The sequence below is a fragment of the Vidua chalybeata genome, chromosome 20 (genome assembly GCF_026979565.1).
Source record: "Vidua chalybeata isolate OUT-0048 chromosome 20, bVidCha1 merged haplotype, whole genome shotgun sequence".
Taxonomy (NCBI): Eukaryota; Metazoa; Chordata; class Aves; order Passeriformes; family Viduidae; genus Vidua; species Vidua chalybeata.
This window is the reverse complement of record NC_071549.1, coordinates 8331766-8353918: the sequence shown is the minus strand read 5'-3', so window position 1 is coordinate 8353918 and position 22153 is coordinate 8331766. Positions and strand designations below refer to the sequence as shown.

General features: G+C 44.1%; 1 protein-coding gene across 1 annotated transcript in view; it reads right to left on the bottom strand.

The window, feature by feature from the left end:
- Positions 1-22153, bottom strand: part of VPS53 (VPS53 subunit of GARP complex) — a 63502-nt gene that overhangs the window by 26055 nt on the left and 15294 nt on the right. The window contains exons 5-13 of the mRNA XM_053961429.1: positions 18973-19059; positions 18612-18727; positions 17351-17470; positions 11975-12053; positions 11004-11147; positions 9586-9728; positions 8153-8294; positions 6660-6761; positions 3267-3361 (exon numbers count right to left, since the gene is read on the bottom strand). Of these exons, the coding sequence (XP_053817404.1) occupies positions 3267-3361; positions 6660-6761; positions 8153-8294; positions 9586-9728; positions 11004-11147; positions 11975-12053; positions 17351-17470; positions 18612-18727; positions 18973-19059 (1028 nt within the window). The remainder of the gene's footprint in view (positions 1-3266; positions 3362-6659; positions 6762-8152; positions 8295-9585; positions 9729-11003; positions 11148-11974; positions 12054-17350; positions 17471-18611; positions 18728-18972; positions 19060-22153) is intronic.

Sequence of the window (22153 nt, the reverse complement as noted above, 5' to 3'; positions counted from 1 at the left end):
AAACTCAGAGGTTGCTGCCTCACCACAGGTGATCTGCTGGGCCAAACTTATCTCCTGAGATGTGCTTGGAATATCAGGACTCTCAATCATGGAGCAACACTGGTCAGCTTTAGCCAGGCTGTTGCAAAGACAAGCAGCCCCTTTTTCCATGCCTATTGCTCCAGCACTGCACACAGCTCTGCTTCCACACTCCCAGCTCCTCAGCTGTGCTACAAGCACTGTAAAAACATCAGGCTGCTCCACTGATGTGATAAATCCCCACGCTGGCAGCAGCAATTGAAGGCTGAAGCGAAGCATTGATTGTGTTGGGCCACAGAGAAGCAGAATTTACCTCCCTCTGTAGCTGTAGCAGAGCCAAACAGATGGCTGCTGCAGGAGGGCTCACACGTGCTGCAGCCTGCAGATCCCTGCAGCTTCTCAAGGAAAGAGGACGTGGCTCACTCCTTGTCAAATCCAACAGCTGCATCTCCACCTCTGCATCTGTGCTGGGCTCCAGCTGGGCAACAAAGTGGAGCTTTCTTAGCAGTCACCAGCCACTTGGTGTTTTTTTTTTTTTGCCTTCTCTCAGTCTCAAGACACGGTCAGGAATGTCAATGGCTTTTGTTTCTTTATGCTTAGCCCACATGTTCTCCTCTTCTCCGAGGCAAAGTGAAATGGATCTGCGTTTTCCTGCTCCCCCAAGGTCTTGTCAACTGGGATGCAGGAGAAAATGCAGCTGTTCAGAAGAGCTGGGAGAGCAGTGCTGGGGCTTCACGCTTGTTCTGATCCCAACCTGGATAAAGCTGCCCATCAAACCAGGCTATGGGGCTGCTCCTACTTCAGAATGGCACTGGTGCAAGCAAAACAGCAGGATATTGTGCACTAAAAGAACTAAAACATCATTAATGCACACCTTGGCCGATGGCAAACTTTCACGTGAGTCTCAGCTGGCCCAAATGTGATATGAAGGCCACAAATCTTTGTGTGGCACAATGGGAGCACAGAGAGTCTGGCAGAAAAAGCTGCTGGGAGATGAAACAGGCAGAAGGCAGGAGAGCTGCAGAAAATCAGTATTTTCTCCACAGACTCTGCGGAAAAGCTCCAAGAAAATTCTCTGGTGGTGCAGATGTGGTATTTCCTAACAGTAGCATATTTATTGGAGTGAGAACTCGCCAAATCTAACCAAGAGAAAGAATGAAATGAAATCACATAAAGGGAATTCTATTCTGCTTCTTTTCATTCCTGCATTCCTCTTCCTTTGTTTTTCTCTTTCACTCGACCTGTTCAGGGTTATTCTGCACCTCTGGCAATCAGGAGAAGAACCAGGAACTCACAAGCAGCAGGAGAGAAGAACAGGGTGCTCAGGAAACTGGGTCTGCCCAGGGCTGTGAACAGAGCAGTGGCACTGACACACCTGGAGCACTGCAGAGCAGTTTCCATGCACTGGGGATTTTGGAAGCCTCTCTGCTGATGAGGCTGCAAACACACAGCACAAAGTGCCAGTTTTCCAAGCACTCTCGACTCGGACGTGCCTTTGAGCAGATTTAAGGAGGGCTCTGCACACTCTCAGCCCTGCAGACCTGACAGAGCTCTTCCTCCTCTCCAGCAGAACAGCTCAGATCATGTCTGTGTGCTCCTGCTGCTCCAGCTGACCACGAAGGAGAGCTACAGATGCACATCCCAAAGGGGCAGGAATGAAGTCTGCTCTGCTGGTCAGAAATCTGATATTTACTCTGCAGCTGAGGGTGGAGAGCAGCATCTTTAAACTCCTTCTTTCAGGTGTCTCCTCTTAAACTGCTACAGGTTTTGGCACCGTGTTTCTTTAAATGGGTATGGAAACAATTTTTTGGCAGAAAATGTCCAGGCTTTTTTCTGCCACAGATTTAAGGCAATGATGAACCAAACTCTCACTAGTCAGAGCTCAAACATACAATTAATGATCTAAGCAACATCTCATTTTCAGACATCAGCAACACATTCCTCAAAAGTTCAATCAAAGGAAGAAGAAGAGAGAAAATCATGAAGGAAAGCAATTTTTGGCAGTCAGGGGCAGCATGGGGAATACTGTGGCAGTTTTTCTTTGAACTCCCTGCAGCTTGTGGCTATAAAGATAATATAAAACATCTCATGATTGTAAAGGAAAAGTAGAAGGGAAAAAAAAAAAAGGCAACTGAAGGGGCTAGGAGCACAGTGGGGTAGAATTACCAAAATGGAGATTAAAATGGCCCCCAGTGAGAAGGGAAGAAATACTCAAATAAGTCTGTGCTCAGTTGGCTGAGGGCAGGGGGGAAATATCAGTTTCCCTTTGTTATACTGCAAAGCAGAACCTAAACCCAGCAGGACACAGCACTGTGCAAGGTTTCAGCTATTTAATGATTTTTTTTTTTTAAGCATAAAAAGTTGATGGGACATGGAAAAGCTTTTTCAAGATGCTTATCGTGGAGTTTGGATAAAATCAGGACTCTACAAGCCTCGAGTTAGACATTCTCTCATGTGTAAAGCCTTGGAAGATAGAAGAGCACACAGAGATGAGATACACCAAGTAGGCACCTCCTCCTTTCCAGCCACTCATCTGTGCTAAAAGACTAAATTGAACCTTTTCCAACGATTTCCTCTCTCAGGTGGCACTGCAGTTGTTACTGAGATGTTATTTAAACCCTGTGTGAGTGGAGGTGCATAAGGAAATGTGGTGAGAGCCCTGGAAACTCCTTTCATTCAAGTTGTTTTGCTGCAAGTCAAAGAGGAAGATGAAGAAGGGTGCCAGGGATTAAAGCCCCTGACAAAGTCCCAGTCTGTGAGCAATGATAATGTTATCTTACAACCAGCTCATCTACAGCAGCTTTCATCTAAGGATCTCCAATAACTTATTCCTACAGAGCAAATCTTGCAACTCCTCTGCCACGAAGCCACATGTGTGTTTTACAGAAAACCCAACCCTGTTATTTGTGGAAGACACGAGATGAAAGAAAGACACATGTCTGCACTGGGAATTGCAGAGGCAACAGAAGTAATTTCAGGAACTCTAAGCCTCTTCCAGAGGAAGGCAGCAGGCACCACTCCTGCAGCCCTTTGCAATTACACACAAAACCAACCCCACAGCCCTCTGAACACTCATTTTCTCCAAGCAAAGGCCCCACTCAAAGTTTCTTGAACCACAAACACTGCTCCTGTTGAAATCAGGCAGCAGAGTTGCAATACATTAATTTTCTGCAGCTTGAGTACAGAATCCAGCACAACCCAACACATCCAAAAGCAAACAAACCCTGAAGCTCAGGCTGGTTACTCACTTGTCCTGGGACTCGATATACACATAAAGGTGAGGCTCAAAGCACTTGGAAACAATGCCATGGAAAGGATTGTCAGGGACCTTTGGCTTCTTTGGCTGCAAGGAAACGTTCAGAATGTTGCTTCAAACCTGCTCTGTAAGACCTTGAAGGAACAGCAATGCAACAGCACAGGAGGATTTAAATCTTTAGAGATATTGTAACACAGAAATTTGCTGTCAAATCATCGAAGCATATAAATGTCATTATATCCAAGTCTTCCCTCCTTCTCAGAGAGCTGTTAGCAATCCAAGGAATTATCTTTCCACTTGTAAAATATTCTTAGCCTTAAAGAGAAGGCTGCTCCAAGCTAACAGATTTCAGCTGAAGAATCTTAATGCAGTTTGCAAATAAAATCTCCCCTGAATCCTTCAAGCAGTAACAAGGCTCCACTAGTCCCCTGTGAAATAAAATGTAGCAGTTATTTGGGAGCAAGATTAAAGAACCCTTACATTTTAGAATGTCAAGGGCAATAACTCAAAGCTATAGGCTTCATCTGAATGAATTTTATTTAGATAAACAGCATGTAATTACTGGAGGAGCCAGAATTATACAGGCCTGCTTTCACTGTGAAACACGTTTCTGGGGATGCAAAGATTTCTATTTTTAAATCACATTTAGAGCATTAAGCACAGGTGCCATGTGGGAGCCATCCTGTTTACCCTCATTTGAGTTCAGTGCTGCACTCTAACCATGGCCAAGCACAGCTCACCAAAACCACTGGGACTACTCACACACTTAAATTTGTGCATGTTTAAGTACCATTAACTTAAATGGTACTTAATGGGCAGGGCTTTAAACTCTTTTTTGCCTTACAGCTAGATTGTTATTATTCTTTTTTACTAATAGGTAATTTCTCTTGTTGCTTCCCAGCAGATCAGCAACTTTTCACTGGCTGCAAAGAGAGCTGCAGTGACTCTGGAATGGAATTCTTGCTTCTCTCTCCACAAACAGCCAAGATCAGCTCCCAGCCAATGAAGATATGAATTTTTCCAGCTGATTTTTTTTTTTTTTTTTTTTTTTTAGTGCAAGAAAAGCCAAACCAAAGAAGCAAAACCTAAAGGACTTTCTCTCCTAAACAACAGAGGAGGTGGCACTAAGAATTTGGCAGAACTATCAGAGTGTGACAAGGCAAACATTTCTCAGCAACAATTCAGCCCCAACTTATGGCTGCAAACCTAAAATGAGGAAATAGTTTTATGGAGGTCAGACCACCTCTATGAGCCTTGAATGAAGAATTTAATAGCCTTGGGACAGAACCATTACCAGGCATCCTCCACCCAAATCCCTCTGCCAGTGCCCATCTGTGCAGGATGCACTCACTCATTGGAGCTGGGAGGAAAAAAATGGTTGGGAATCACAGAAACCTCCCATCTGCCAAACCCCTGGCGTGGCAGTGCCAGCACAAGGCTGCAGATTCACCATGTTTACCACTCACCAGGCTGCAAGAGCCAGCTCCTGAAGCAGGCCTGGCTCTCTGTGTGTCTCTGCACCACGCTGCTCCCAGCGTGTCTGGTGGAAGGAATACTAAATCTTTTAACAGTAGCACTGAAGCTGTATTTCTCTGAGTGTGCAACCCTGTCCAAAAGCTGCAGATGTTTAAGCTATTTCCTCCTTGAGTTTGATGGAAATAATAAAAGGTTACTGTTGTCACAGCAAGGAGGTCTGCAGCTGGCCCAGTTTCCTTTCATTACTATCCAAAGTAAACAGATTAAATCGAACTGCTAGGATTACCAAAAGAGATGCTTTTTTAGCATGGATTTCCCCCACCCCCACCCCCCCAAAAAGTCTTGTGCTCCCTCTTAGATTCCCAAGTGTCTTGAATTTTCAGGACTGGTGTGTTGGAAGGGCTCTTTTACTGAAAACCCTTCATCTTCAACTCTTTGTGTCCCTTCTGTTCTTCGTGCAGTGACAGCAGAAGATGAGACTTGCAGCACCTCCAGACTCCCAGCACGAAGCAGCAGCTGCTGGCACTGTGACACTGAAATGTTGGAGCCCACCTGGCACACAGGAGGCTGCAGGGCAGCAGAGCCCAGCCCTGTGACACTGACACAGGGCATTCCTACAAGGAAAGGGCAGCCTCACCACAAACTGCAATTCCAGGGATGTCTCCTCTCCATGGAGAGGAGAGCACAGCAGTTCCTCTCTCAGAAGCTCCTGAACTGCTGCATTCTGCTGTTCAATAAACCCAGCCCTCGTTGCTGCAATTATCTCTTCACCTGCCTCCCAACACCACTGGCTTCTCCAAGGATGTCCTCTCATCTCAACACTGCACATCCAAGCCAAACTTCCAGTCATTAGGTGTTGGAAAGCAAGCTCTTCCCAAAAAATGCATCAGAGGGGTCTCCCCCAGTTCACAATCTCTGTCTTGCTGACAAAGTACACACAATACCAACTGTCCAAACTGTATTTTAATGGAAAGAGCAAAACCTTGCTTAACTCATTCTGTTTCAGGACTTTGGCAGAGGGGCTGCCTTGCTCATGTGAAAAGCTGGAGGGGATGCAGCACCAGACTGTGCTGCTGGAGAGCTCCCACCTCCTGATCTCCCCAGGGGCATGGATTTGAGTAGGTCCTGAGGCCCTGGTCACCCATCAGGATACACTTGTACCTGGCCCATTTACAGGGCTGTAAATCCCCTAAATAAGAGGAGAGTACCAGCCTCAAGTAACTCACAACTGAACATTTAGAAAACATCCATCTGGTGTATTAAAAAAAATACAGGCTTTGATATTGGTGCCAATTAAAACAATTGCATTTACCATTCACCCTTTAATGTTTGCAGAGGGCTTTGGAAGCCCTGTGCTTGTACAAGCAGTTAGGTGTTGTTGTTTCCTGCTCTGCAGAGGTAATGGATAAAAAGCACTGCAAAGATAAAAATCCCAGAAGTGATTTATCTGGAGTGAAAATCTAAAGCTGACACTTGAAAGTTCAATGAGTTGCCTGGTGACTCCAGACAGTTTGCTTAGCTGACAGGGCAAAATATGAATTGCAACTGTTTGTAGAGGAGCTTCTTTGGGGATCTGAAAACCCAAATAGCTATTTCATCTCACTTTGACAGAATTCCTGTAGTTACACTTGGGCTGTTGCTGTACAGGCTGGAACAGAATCCAGCTCACTCTCACATGGCTGGGCTGTCTCTGCACTATTAACTGGAATAAAGATTGCTTTGGTTTCAGTGAAGTGAGCCAGAGCAAAGCATGGTCGTACTGGGAGCCTGAATGCTGCACAAAGGATCAAAACTGCACTAAATTAATTGCTGTGAAAACAAACTTTTCAAATCAGTGGGATGGGAAAAGCTGAGGGGCCCCACTGGAGATTCTGACAGAGGCTGACAACTGAGAACTTCAAAGACTTACTTTGTCCGTATCACTCTTCTCCATCACAATCTCATCTGCCTCTGCCCCAGTTTCATCCTCCAGAAAGGGGTTGCTGGAGGGAGGTGGCACTTCTGGCTTCTTCTGTTGGAAAAGAGGAAGCTCTTCAGAGAACAGCCAGTTTTGTGCCCTCTGGCACATAGCTGCATCCACATTTTGCTTTCCTGAGCCCTTCAAAGCACTGCCCAGCAATTTGCCTTCTTCCAGCAGAGGTGACCAGATCCTGGCTCCCTCTCCATCCCTCCATGATGCCTGAATCCTCCTTGAAAGTGTGACATTTTATCCAGTGTGACATTTCCACTCTCCCAAACCCCAGTCCAAAGTGTGTGGTCTCCACTGGGATAACCCACAACAGCAGTTCCAAAACCCTGCCCTGCAATAAACCCCAAATTGCTGCTCCCACTGTTTGTCCCCCCCACATCTGCACTCACCACTCAGCTATTTATAATAGTGGCCTTCATTTTGGGCACAAAACAGGGCAAATGACAGCCAGAGTGTCACAGCCTCTAGACATGTCAGAAAGGGGAAAACACAGGATTTTCTGTCATTTGAAACCACACCCTCCCCTTCTGGTTTTCTCACTTAGAACAACCCAGCGAGGTCAATTTAATTAAAGCTGCAAATTTTGTTTGAAATTTGTCAGAATAAATAAAGCCATATTCCTGAGAGATCTAAATTCAGCCAGGAGGAAAACCTTACAGGACCTTCCTCTTTTAATGAGCAGCACCCATGGCAAATGACCAGTGGGTCCAGCAGGTTTTCCTTGGAGGCTGAACTTTCACATCCAGGCAGGCTTCAAGACACCAGCTGGACAGAGAAGCCAACCTCAAACCAGTGGCTTCTGAGACACACATGTTCTGTGCTGCCAGGGCATTTGGCTGGCAGAGCTCTGGGCTGAGATTCCAGGCAGGGAAAGCTCAGAGATGGCTCCAGAGATATTCCCCGAGTTTTTTTCTCTTGGTTCTGCCTTTACAGTCTACAAAAAGAGACAAAGCAGAAACTACCAATGTCCCTGCAAACCAGAGAGACCCAACAATGTGGGATTGAAAGCTGGTACCATGTGGTGAATGTGTGGCACCCAGAAATGAGGAGAAGAGGGGACTTTTAGCTATGAAGTGTCACTGACATGTCGGGAACAAACATTACAAGGCAGTTACCACACCATAATCACTCTGTGGCTCTCCATAGCTATGTGGCTTCAAACAGCACAGGGCCCCAGGAAAACCAAAAAAGCACACAAGCAATGCATTTTTTACTCTTGTGAGCCCTGTGCCATCTTCTCTGCAGTCTACACAACTCAAAATCACTTTTCCAACTACGAGTCACATTGAGCAGAGTCACACTGAACACCCTGGGCAAGGGGAGGCTGCAGGTGACACCTTTTGTTGTCTCCACTACCTGAGCTGTATGTGAGGGGGTTCCTTTCTCCTGAGCAAGCTGCTGAGTAAAGGAGAGCTCTCCAGAAATCCCCTTACCACTGTGCCATCAGCAAGAGTGCAGCCTGAGAAGCGCTTGGCCAGGAGCCCCTCAAAGTTGGTTGTTCTCTGAATTGCAAACAAAAGCAATTTCACCTCAATCTCCTTCGCCCTGGTGCGCATGATCTTAGAGAGCTCTGCCCTGCAAGAGAGAGGGGATATAGAAAAAACAAATGTGGTTTTCTATAAAGGTCTGAAACCTAACACTGGAACTCAGTCCATTCCCCAGAGAGACTTTCATCACAAAATTCAGGCTAATTCCTAAGAGGCTCTCTAACATAAAACTGCTTTGCAGATCCCATTTCAAACACAACCAGAGTTGTTCCGAGCTCTGTGGGTAACAGGACCCCATCTCCCAGCAGCCAGTTGGGAAAGCCCTGAGGATCCAGCCTTGGGAAGCACAGTGACTCCCACTGGGGTCCCAGAACAAAGGCCCTGGTGCTACTGGGACTCCACCTGGCACCTTCCTCTGTTTCCCTCTCTCTGGTGGGCAAATGTGAGTTTGCTGGCCCCAAGTTGGGCAACTCCCTAGGGGCTCCCCTGGCAGGAGAGACCCTCCTGGAGCAGTTTTGTGTCAGGAATGAGAGATGCATCGGACTTTTTCGGTCTTCAGCTTCTGTTTATTGTTATCTTATCAAAACTTCAGCACGCTGACTGCACCAGACTCTGCACGCAGGAAAAACAGCACAAAAATGGCCAACAGCCCCGTGCTGCAAGGTCTTTTTAAGTCTAATCAAAAACTAAACTACCCAGTTAAGAAGTGACACCTAGATTATTTCCCTTTCTAACCCAATAACTGACCCCTAAAGAGCCGCAATGCGGATTTTTCTACCCAATTACAAGACACCACCTAAACCCAAGAAGGAAGAGGAAGAAGAAAGAAGAAAGGAACTCGAGACAACACCCTATACTCTCCATCCTGAACCCATCTATAACATACTAAAAATCCTAAAACCTAAATTTCTCACCCATGTGACACACTCTACTACTCTCTACAATCTATTTCACACTTTTGTGGTTTCTTGTTTACTTTGAGGCTTAGGAGGCCTTCTCCATGAATGAGGGTCAAAGTCAGTGTTTTCCTGGGAGTCAGAGCACCCCAGGGCAGACAGGGGGATATTCCCCTTGCCCTGGATTCCCACAGGCAAAGAGCCTGGTCTGAGGCACTCACACCACAGTCAGCTCATGCTATTCCACTTGGCCTGAGACATTTCTGATTTTTACCTCTGTTACGTTGGAAATTGATTTTCACAACACTTCAATTTCTCATCGCTTTAGCGACACTTCTCAGGCTCTTCACTCCTCGCTTCCTTATAACCACAGACAATTCCAGAGAGACGTTCCACCCTGCCTTTAGACACTGACCAGCGTGGCAGGAGCCAAGCCAACATTTGATTTTTCAGGGGAGGCAGCAGGGGCTGCGTGGGGCTCACCTGGTGACGTGGCAGAAGTCCACGGCGATGCGCTCCGTCATGCACCACTCGGCGGGGAACATGCGCCCGTACTTCTCCTCGTAATCCACCAGCTGCCTCTTGATCCAGGCGTAGCGCCGGTCAATCTTATCCAGCCAGGCCACCTGAACCCCAGGGACAAGGACTTTTTAGCACCACCAGCACCTTTAGCAGCAGCAGCTGCAAATATTCAGAGCTGTGCTGCTGCTGCAGCTCTGCTCTCTCTCTCGATCGGAGCTGGTTTTATGTTGATTAACATCCTCTGAATGCTTCGGGTATTAGGAAAAATTTCTTCACTGAAAGGGTTATCAAGCACTGCAACAGGCTGCCCAGGGAATTGGCTGAGTCACCAGCCCAGGAGGGATTTAAAAGATGTGTGGATGTGGCACTTAGGGACAGGGTTTAGCAGTGGACTTGGCAAAGGATGGAATCAAGGATCTGAAAGGTCTTTTCCAACCTAAGTGATTCTGGGATTCCAAGTGCTTAAACACATGCCAGACTGAAAATCCTATCTTGTGCGAATTAAGAGAGCAAGTTCTGTTGAAAATGAGGATAACAGTACTCCTAAATCATGCAGAGATTATTGAAAATTCAATCCAATAATATTTCATTTGATCCCACCCTCTTTGTTTCAGACAGAGGTTAAAGTCAGCAGTGGGATGAGAGTGCAGCAATTCCTGGTTTCTTACATTCAGCTCACATTTTAACTCCAACTAAAATTCTTACAAGCTGAGCAGGATGGGATTTTTTTCCCCCTCAATAACTGCATTTTCTGGTCAAAAAGTAGAAAGATTAATCAAGAAAACTTTGATGGAAAAACGTTATTTAAATTTCGGCAGTTTAGCCTTTCTCTATTCTATGTCAAACACTTGAAATTGATAAAATATATTCTGACCTAAAGGTGATTTTGGTTTGTGTGGGCTGTTTTTCCAAATTCAAGGTTATGGTAAAGTTTTAAAAAAGCTGTTAGCATGTACACAGAAGTTTAAAAATTATCTACAGAGATAATTAACTTCCTAGAAATCTCTCCCCCTCAACTTTCTAAGCATTTTGGGGTGTTTCTTGATTGTTTGGGGGGTGGTGGTGTTGAGTTTGCAATTTTCAGTTTCATTTTTCATCCCTTTGCGGGGCAGGAAAAAAAATCTAACATGAATTTATTTATTTTCTACATGTGGGGAGAAAACATTTCTAGTGATGATCTGAGAAACTGAGGTCTAAGGTGGGAAAATCCTGCCAGAGATAACACCAACTCCCAGCTCAACAGCCACTCCAGATCACACCCATAATCAGTGCTCCCAAGCCCTTGGGATAAAAACTTTTCACCACAGGAACCTGTGGAAGCATGAATGCCAGCAGAGCAAAATGTGAAATCCAAATGGAGCTTGCTAAGCTTCCCTTACATCTTGATTTTCCTGGAAAAGGACCAGATACTCTGAGAGGTGTTGTTTAATGAATTTCTTGATGATTTCCTGTTTGATCCTGGGATCCAGGACGTTGGCTACCAGGCAGGCATCACGTAGGACATTGCTGGGCCCACCAGTCCTCTGTCAAAATAAACAGGAAGAAAATGATTTCAGGTTAAATAAGTTGAATGGATGACTGTAAATGCATCCAGGTTTATCCTTTCCTATTATTCTCTTTTCTGCTGCTACTTTTTATTTATTGCTGCCTGAAAACTGAGCTGCTTCCATTTCACTGACCATGAAGTGTTCCATGGTGAAGGCAAAATTTAGAAACTTTTTTTTTTAAAGAAAGGCTGCTTTGGTGCTGCTTCTCACAGACACAGATTTGCCCTTCACCAACTGTTCCAAAGAGTCTCCTCATTTCTGTACTTGTCACTTGTATGAAGAAACCAGCAGAGCCACTACTTTGGAAGACAGAACTGGTGTTTTCTTGGAAATAAATTCAAATTCACACCTACTCCCCTTACTGTTTGCAAATGTTTGGATGCACAATGCTGGGGAAGCACAGTTGGTGCCTTAGCCCCAACCCAGATTTGTATCTGCACTGTGTCAACAGCCAGCCTGTGCTTGGCTTCCTCTGAACAAAACACAATTTGTTTGTGACAAACAAATAACCAGGGGCTGGGTGAGACCCCAAGGAAACCCCACAGGTGAATTATTGGGGCATTCATTCCCTGCCTGGCTGCAGCCCTCTTGCAGGAGCTGTGTGCAGAGTGAAGGGTGGCACTTCCCCTCCACCATTCTGACAAGAACAGTGAAAAAAATCACCCTTTGCTTTCTAAAGAAACCCCTGAAGCAGGCAGAGACCAAATCCAGAGGTAAAATGAGACTAAATCCAACAACAACCATAGTGAACCGTTTTCAGTGACACTTTTCAATGGGAGGAAGAGGGAAAGTGAGAACTTTACCTTTGTACCTTGGGAAGGAAAGGCTTCCTCGAAGTCAGCCAGGATCTGCTGCCCCAACTCGTTCTGGGCTGCCTTCACCCTGAGGGGGACACAGGAAGGGCTTTGGGGGTGCCTCAACAACCTCCCTGCAAGGTGGCTGAAACACCAGCAGCTGCAGGAAGGTTTGTAAGGGATCAAAAGGATGCTGAGGAGAAAACATCCACACTAAGAAGGTCTGTGTGTCCAAAACTGGGAGACTTTTTGCTCCCTGAATGACAACTCCCCACAGCTGCAGCAGAACATGTCCTGGATTCTCCTGCCCTGCTGCTATTTAATATTTCAATAAGGGCCAGTTAATCACCTGAGAAATCAGCTATTTGAAAGGCCTTTAATGCCAGCATGATCTACATTGAAATTCATTTATGTTGACCACATTTCAACAGAAATATGTTTCTAACACGTTAAATGCTTCACAATGTCTCAATCTTCACCATGAACCTTTCCCAGTTCCAGGTGTACTGATCCACTTTTAAAGGAATACAGCTGGCAGCAGTTTTATCCTATAAATTCTCATTGTCTTAGAGAAGCACAAAAGAGCAAAGGTATGAAATGGGAGTAGAATAAACCACAACCTTGCTCTTTATTTGCCTGAGAGAATAAAGCTTCCAATTTCCAGATATAAAAGTCAATACAGCCTAATTGATACTTCTAGGGAAATGGAAATGCCAACACACACTAGAAAGTGCCAAAGCAAACAGTGAGGCACTTCTATCCCTCTGCAGCCCTTGAATTCTTCCATCAGTTTTTATTATACTGGAAAGGCTTTCAGGTCTAAACTGATCACTCAAACAGTGGATTTTTCCACTGGGATTGATACTTCAGCAAGACTGGCGACATTTACTGTTGTGAAAATGTTTGTTCAGACTGTGGGGAGAAGACTTGGGAATTTTTTTCGTGCTTGTTTAAGACTCCTCTACCTTATCAAGGAATGATCTGCTTCTTTAATCTTCCCATTTGAGTTCCATTAGTAGCAGAACCCTACGAGATGATCTGACAATGCTGGATTCTTTCACTGTGCCAAATGCAGAAAATTCTAGTCCTTTAAAATTGATGGCTAAAATATAACTTTATATCTGTGATTTAACTGGATATATGACCTGCCTTCCTCAGGATTTATTTATGGGGGATTTTGTTGGAAAAGCTTCCTGCCTGCAGTGTCAAAAATAATTCTCACTTAAGCTCTCTGCTTCACAGGAACATTTAGAGATTCCTCTACTCTTCCAGGTAAAGACACCCAGTTAACAACTTCATAAGTGGGAAACAAAAGGAATTCACTCATATGTTGAAATAGGAGTGGGAAATGTAACCAGTAAGGAGGAAGCCACAACTACAGGTTTACTCCTGTAATTCTACAAGAAAGCACTTGTAGCTCATGGGAGAAAGCATCAGAGAAACAAACCTTTCATTCTCCAGGAAAAGAAGTGGGGAAAAAAACAACAACAACAACAACAAAAAAGACACTGAAAACAGACTGAAATTTATCTTTTAAATAATCCAGAAACAAGAAGTGTGTGGAATTAGGAGTCACAGAAATTAGTGAGTTTGTATGAACAACTGGAAGCTATTAGCAGTGATACTTCTTCCCTTATGGGTGGCTGTGGGGACTTCTCTGTTTGACAACAGCTGCAGTGCAGCACAGTGGAGGCACTGAAAAGAGCAGCAGCCACATTCCTAAAGACTCAACAAATTTAAAAGAGCCTCTGTCAAGCAGTTAAAAGCCCTGTCCACAAGCTTTGTTGTTTTAGGCTCTGATTCAGGAAAGTACTTAAGGATAATCTTAATGGGGATTCTCATATCCCTAAATTAAGAAACTTGCAGGAATGCCTTGCTCAAGTGGGATGTTAAAAATATGTATTTTTTTAAAAATAGGTCCTGCATAAAAATCTCTCAAAAGCAGGCAGGGAGAACAAGTTTGAATCTTTTATTTTTTTTTAATTTTCCTTCATATTTTCTAAGAGAGGGACAGGGCAGAGCCATCCAAGTAGCCAAAAGTTTAGGTGTGAGCAAGGACAGGGAGCCCCAGTGCCCTCCCAGTAAAAATCCCTTTTTATATAACCACACACACAGAAACACTGAATTATTTTCACAATTATGAACACACACCCAGAAGCAAGAAAACCTTTCTGCCACCTCTTTAGAGCTCAACTGCCTTAGGCAGAGGACAAAGGGGGCACTTACTTCAGCCACTGGAGATTACTGCCCCCATGGAAAGCTGTCAGCTTTGCAATAATTCAGAATATTCTCCATGCAGTGGAAACTGCAGCCATAAAAGCCTGGACATTCAGGCTGAAGGACCTCCCTGCACGTGCCTGAGGGTGTGTGTGGAACCACTTCACCAGGTGAATTGGCTCAGCAAGCCCAGATAAGAGATTTAGGATCTCTCAGAGCCTCAGGTGGGTTTGATAAGGGTCTCTTTCCCTGAGTAGGTTCCCCTAGAAACGTGCTGGGCTATACCAGCATCCATCCCACAGAGCAGTGAATTGCCTTTTCCTGGGGCTGCCAAACCCTCTGGTTATCCAACTATTAATGATTTCTGTTTCTCTGACTTCTGTTTTATTATTAGTGGCTTTTGTTCTCCGTTTCCCCTGCCTTTAAAAAATAAAAACAAGAAAACCCACTGCTATGTTTCAAATGACATTCAATTACTACAAACCACAATTCCTTTAGCCAAAGCTACCAGAAATCTTAAACCATGCCTGGCAGCTTGCTGAGATAAAAAGAGGCTGAGCCAGCCTGTTTTCCTGTGGCAAACTTGTAATTATCTTTCTCCTAAATACTTTCCAGGCTTTTTTCCACTACCTGCTAGGCCTCCAAGACCATTTTTCTGGGTGGGTTTGGGACCACTAATTGTATCTCCCTCCACAGACAGAAAACAGCAGAGGAGTGAGAGATAAGAAAATATTCCTGTTTACTACAACAACTACCAATGCACTGCATTAGAAATTGCTTTAGGAATGCTCTTAGGAAAATATTTACATTTGGCTTTGAACTGTGACATTTTTACATTAATACTCAACAGGATCAGCACAAGAAGCCAGCTAATTGAGAGTTCAGTCCAGGTTTCCAATGAGTCCTTACAGTGGGATTTTGGCTTGGTTCTTTTCAAAGGGACAGAACAGGTGGAAAACAACATTAAAAACACATCATTACTTCTCACAGCATCCAGGAGCAGCAACCTAAATTGAATACCCCATGACAAAGAGCACATCCAACACCACCAAGCAGGCACTTCTCCTTCCCATGGTTTCCCATTCATACTTGGCTTCACTCCATTCACACCATGAAAAAAGAGGCTTTTTATTTCAGAAAGCAACAGAATCTGCTCGTTTAGCAGTGGATATAATGGGCTTATTGTATATAACAGACATTGGTTACTGTCACAGGTCTGTGCCAACATCTACTAAAGCATTTCTTGCCTTCCCAAACATCCTAGAGGCTTCACTTGTACCATTAAAACAAATCCATGAGATACCAAACCCCAGCAATTTCACAGTCTAAAAATATCCCTGCAAGAAGCCAGGCAAACTTCCTCTGATGTTTCATGAATCACAAAAGGATTTCCAAGCAAAAGAGAGAGAGAGAAGTCAACTCCAAACCAGGCCCTAACACAGAGCCACGGAGTGAAACTCCAAAAGCAGAATGATGGTGCCATGGACCTCCCTGCAGGAATTTTCTGCCTGGATGTGGAGCAGTAAAGAGCTCCCAGCAGCACCCCAGAGCTGCTCCTCTCACCCCACAAGCAGCCTCCTCTATCACTACCAGATGGTGCAGCTCTCCCTGTATAAACACTGGATGGAAAACCCTGCCGAGGCAATTCTAAAAATAGGAGGAACAGACTTTCTTGAGCTTTTCAGATCCTTATCTTGAAGGGAGAATAAAACAAAAGAAGTTTTCCTCCATGTCCTTGCCAGTCTTGCTGGCGTGGCTCAAAACCACCCTGCCTTTTAGCAGGAGCCTCAACTGGTTTCTATAACAATCAGCAACTACAAAAGTATTAAATAATCATCCACCAGAAAGGGAAAACCAGCCAGAATTCTAGAGCAAGGCTTAAATTATATTTGGCCTTAAAAGGGCCAGTGACAGCAGGTTTCTGCCCAAAGGGCATTACCACTGCAAGCAATCTCTCTGAGCCCGAGGTTGGAATAGACAACAGGCTCAACTCAGAAAAGAACTGACATATGTTTACATTTCCTTGATGTTCATGTTCATTTAAGCAAATGCTTATGGTCAAATGCTTTGTTAAACAAGGCCCCATCCCTTCTCTGGATTTAGAGTGGATTTTTCTTCTGCTCTGTTTCATGGATTCCATCTGTGTTTTCTGGAAGAGGTGTCTATACCATAAAGAAAGTCCAACAGATTTACATGAAAACATTACAAACAAATCATTCAAACTCTGTTTCCATCACTAAACAACACAGGGAGCCAGCTGCTGTCTTAGCAAAGAGAGTCACCAAAAAAATAAATGTCTGTGCCTGGAAGACTCCTTTGAGTACCTCAGTAATGAGCAAAGTCATCTCAGGCAGGGACAGCAATGTCCCCTAGAACAGGGAGGACCTTGCTCCCTCCACTTCCAGCTGTCACATCCCAAATGAAGCCAAGACTGAGGAGAAATGGTGGTTTAGTGACCACTGAGCCCTCACCTGCTACTGCTGAGGGTGGAGGGGACTTGCACCAAAACTCACCAAATCAGCGTAACTCCACTTCAGAAAATCAAAACTGTACAAGGCCAGCAGAAGAAGATTGGCTCTAAGCCTCAAATCTCAGCAGAACTGGGCAATGGGAGCAGAAGAAACTGAAGGTGCTCAGAAGAACCAAGTTTGGCAAAGGCACAAGGAGAAATCCTGCCTGTCCAAGCCCTGGGGCTCTGCAGGCTGACAGCAGCTCAGCAGCAGGGATGTTCCTGGTGAGGCACAAAGGGGCCCAGACATCACCATGTGCATGAAGAGATTTGTGCCTCATGCCAGCCTGCTGAGCTCCATCACTGAGCTGAACAGAGCAGGAGAAAGCATCACCTCAGGGCTCACCACAAACACCTGCACGTGAGCATCACCCAGAACAATCTGCACTTCCACGGGCTCCTCCAGGTGAGAAAATGAAAAGCCAGTCAGCAAAAAGCACAGAGCCAGTTACACCCACACTAATTACTGCTATTGAACAGAATGGGCTGCTCCAGACTGGAGCAAACTCTGTCCAGTTTTAACCTGTTTGTTTTGGCTGTAAAGAAGCTCCAAGAACCATGTCCAGGCTTCACATCCTTGAGACTCTGAACCTGCCTAAAACATTTCCTACTCTTCCTCCCCAGCAGGAAAGGAAGTGCTCAGGGTTTGAACCTTTTACCTTTCAGAGAGCTGTCGAATCTGAGGGATCCCCATGTATTTGTTGAAGTGCTCCAACACATTCACGACACCTTGGAGAAGGTTGGCAACTTCCCCATATTGTCTCCTCCTGGTCATAGCCCTGCAGAGGAAATTAAAGATTTACAAAGGCAGATTCAGTGAAAATCCTGGGTGGTAATTCCACAGGTTACTTCATCCCCACTGGGTCATGCTGGTCCCTACTGACATTTATTTTTCTAAAACACGCAGCTCTTCATTAACATTCCAACGCAGCATTAAAATTTCACTTGAGCGATGCTAAAATAAACCAATCTGGCACACATCTAACAATGCCTCAAAAAAAAAAAAAAAAAAAACATAAATGTCAGAAGCAACACTTGGCAAGGAACATGTAAACTACTGAATGCATCCGCTTCCCAGTATGGGTCCGGAGGCAGTAAATGTTATTTCCCTGTAATGACCTGAGTGAAGCCATTCGTCATCACACACAAAGTGTGAGTTAAAGCTTCTCCAGAGGAGAACAATGCTGAAAAGCCATTAGCCTTGACTTCTCTGTTAATAACTTTCACAGGGAACTGACAGGGAAAAAAAAAAAAAAATGAAAATCAAGTTAATTTATTTTTATATCATCCTTTAGGATCGTTCCAGTGGAGACAGCAGGCTAAGTAAAATTTAATTCTCAGCACTTCACGACTGTTCATGCAGGATTTGCTACAAACCAAGAACAGGCCGTGCAACTTCACAGATGCAGGATGTAAAAAAACTGTATTTTCCTAGATTGTGTGTTCCTCAAGCATATTAAAAAAAAAACCAAAAAAGGATTAGTAGAAATATTTAACCCCTAATTTACACACGGTACAAGCTGCAAGATTTCCTCAAACTCATGTTAGAATGAAAACTAGAGCAGACCTTTACCAAAACTCATTGCAGTTTTAGATACAAGAGTGACAAAAATCCTCCCAAATTCCCAAGAGCACATCCCTAATGAGGATTCCTAACAGGCTGTCCTACTCCTTAATGAAGCCAGACTCGTTCCTTATCACCAAGGGATCAACAGAGCAATTCAAGCAATCAATGCTTCAAATTATTGAACACAACAACGCAGGCTGGGGGTCACTCAGAGCAACATGGAAAGGATCTGCCAGCAGAAATCCACACTTGGAAGCAAAATTCCCTCCAAAAAACTAGGCAGGCTGTGACAGACCCCTAGAGAACACTGCACAAACTTCACACCAAGGAGCACCAAGAGCTCCCACACTTACTCCAGAGAATCCACCCCCCCTGCCAGCATGTGGAGGTGGTTGAGGGTGGTGATGGAGGTGGTCAGGTGACGCTTGGCATGATCCAGCTGCTTGATATCCCTGGTGATTTCCTTCACCTAGTGAATGAAAAAGGATTCTGGTTGAGTATCGAGCCCCAGCAATGGAATTTTCAGGAGGTAAGAAGCCACTCTCTCCTCTTTGGGACTGCAGAGGTGTCAGCTCAGCAGCCCTCTGAACACCACAGGTTCAGCACAGGCTCAGTAGGAAATTACCAACAGCCAGGACCAAGCACAAAAATGTTACTGACAGGAAAAGTCAGTGTCCCCTCCCTTTCAAAGGCCAGAAAGAAGGTGCTGCTCACCATTTGTTCAGATTTTTCAGCCTTGTCTTTGATATCCTTAATTTTACCAAAGAGCTGTTGAATGGCTTTCTGGGCTTCTTCCAGGGCCTGGAAAAGAAACAAGGTCAGAGTGGAAAGAAAATCTGCATTCAGTTTTCACCTTTCTAAGAAATACACAGTTGCTCTTAACAGCCCCTGGGGCTGGGGCACTGGAGGGGAGCAGCTTTCTTACAAAGAAAATACCAGCAGCACAACAAAAGTCAATGTACCACGTTGGAATATTGAACCTGAGTGGGCCAGGGTTTCAGTATCCATTTTACAATAATGCTTTGGCAAAATTTCATCAAGATATTTTATGAAAGCAGCTCTTTAAGGTTACTGGAATGTATTTTGACATGCTAAGTGTGGAAAAAAGAGGTAGAACTTACTCCTGATCAACACATATTTAGAGCAGAAAAATGAAACCTCCACAAGACCTCTATGCTCATCATTAATTATAAATTAAAAATACACATATAGAACACTGAGTGCTTGCCCAAACCCCTTGCTGAATTAGCAGGACATTATCCTGGTGGAAAACATGATTCCTTTGGAATGGGCAGCTCAGCCTCCCACACACCTGCAGGAGGAATGGCTCTTTCTAAGCACAGGTAAAGAGGTGGAGCCCAGGAAATGGCTCTCACCTGGATTTTAGTGCTATTTCCTTGGGGCACCTGGTCCCTTTTACACAACCATGGCACAGCCTGACCTCACACAAGCAGTGTGAGCCACACGTGGATGCAGTGAACGAAGCCACATGTCCAAAATCACATGTCCAAAATCTGAAGTAATTCTACACGTTCTGCCTTCCCAGCCTGATAACATTTCCAGCTCCAGCTCCACTTTGTTCCCTGCTGTTAAGTGGGCTTCTATCCCTCTGGTTTTATATCCAGTCCCATGACCAAGGTTACAGCACAAGCTACAAGTTCCTTCAGCAAATAAATTTAACACATCTTCATTTGGAAATGGATGAGGAAACTATCTGCCAGGAGCTTTTGCTGGAATATAGCTGGGTTATAATAAAAGAATAAAAGCTGGAGATGGTTTATAATTCATTTTCCAGAGTGGGGGGGGGAGGAAGAGTCTCCTCTGAAAAATCTTCTGAATCATGTGAAAGTTAACACTTTATGGATTGGTGTCACAGATGTTCATGAGGGACATGAACACACTAAAATGTGCTGCAGGGTGGCTGTACCAGGGCTGAACAGCCCCCAGCAGCCTCTCCAATCCTTCTGAGAATTAAATTTTCTCCTCCATTTAAAGGCTTGTGGATTAACTGCAAAGCAAAGAAGCAAAAAAATGCTTTTTTCAACTTATTTAGCTCTGTCTCTGTACTGAGGCCTGCAGCACATTACTCTGTAATGTAATTAATAAGTGGGTTATTAAGCGAGCAGCAACTGTCTTGCATGGTCTGAGCTTTGCATAGGTCTGTACAAAATTCAAGATTCAGCCTGAAATTCTTTACAGATGCCAATTGCTGTTTCCCTTTGCTTCAGCACTAACAGCAAATATTGATTTTTCTGCACAATCCCAGGAATTCAGTGCTTCTTCAAAAGAACCAATTTCTCTAATGATTATATATAATAATTGTAATAAAAACCAGCCTTTACAGGAAAGTGGGTGAAGAACAAGTTCCTGCTGCTCAGTGGAAAGCAGCACACTCAGGGTGGGCAAAATCCCCACCTAAAAACTGCCCCTGGAACACTGAGCAGAGAAAAATGGGATTCTGTCCCTGAGCACTCGAAACTGCCAAAAATAAGGCAAACTGGTGTCATCACCTGGTCCTGACACTTTCACCTCCTTAAAAACTCTGGAAAAACACAAATGAGACAATGTGTGCTCTGCTCCATCTGATGAATTAAAGAACTGTGCTCTCCTGCTGCTGTGAGAAATGTGGCTGGGACAGGGGGAGAGACCAAACAGCAGCTGCTCTTCTGTTCCAGTCCTGCCTCTCGTCCCTCAGAGAAGAGAAAACACTTCCATAACTGTTAAAAAATTAAAAAAAAACACACAGGGAACTCAACTGCAAACTTGAGTAAATCAGAATTGCTCATAAACACTTGTTTCATTCCTTAAAACTTCGTTCCAAATATTTGCTTAGCCATTAAGACATAAATCTTTATCTATTCTCCTAAAAAAGAGCTGCATGTTCCTTACATGAGTCAGAACACATCAATTCATGATATAATCTATATATATTTCTATAATGAATATATCATTTGTATAATTTAGAGGTGAAAACATTTCTTCAAACATTTGCTGAAAGTAACACTATGTGAAAATCTATTTTTTTTTTTAAAGTCAGGAGGGCCCTGTCAGACAGATCTGGTGCAAAGTTCAGAACTGGATAAAAAATGTTATTTCATGCACATGTACAATTAAAAAAAACAGAAGACAGTTCAAATAAATCAATTAAACTTTTTTTTGCTGTACACTCTAACCATAGCATCTGAAAGTAAAACACTGTGTATAGAGGAAACAAATAAAGAAAATTAACCAATAATGAAAGAAAGCCATCACCATCCCAGCCACTATAAAGACAGAGTAAAGCATATAGAAAAACAAAGGAAAAACAAATTTCAAATATAAGAAAACACCTCATATTTAATAAACAGTGTTATTAGGGGATAAGAAACCAACATCTAGGGCATGAAAGTAGGTCTAATTGCTCAAGGTGTAATACAGAAGTTTATTAATGTAACTAATGACAATTCTTTCAGCTGTAAAAAGAGAGGGGAAAACAGAGCCACACTGAAGGAAAAAATGCATTTCCCTTCACACTCTGCTCCTGCTACAACAGTGAATTATTAATTTTAAAAGCATTTTCTTACTGCTTTTGTTATGATTTTATTAATAGGTTTCTTTTGGACAGAAATTCCAGGGAAAAACAGTGTCAAGAGGATAGGAATTGCTTTTATTCCAGTCTGTCTGGTTCCCATGCTGGATGACAGGCAGTGATCTCCCAGCTGTGGCCCGGCACTGGGGTCACCTTGCGTTACTCATTTATTGGTTTCCTCATCAGAGCAACTGGGAAACATGGAAATGCACACACCCCAAACAGCAACCAGGAGTGGAGTTACTGCATTTCCTTTCCTCCACCAGCAGTTCATTCCGGGGCCAGAGGACCACGAATAAATAAAGATAATCTGTTGTGGTTATACGA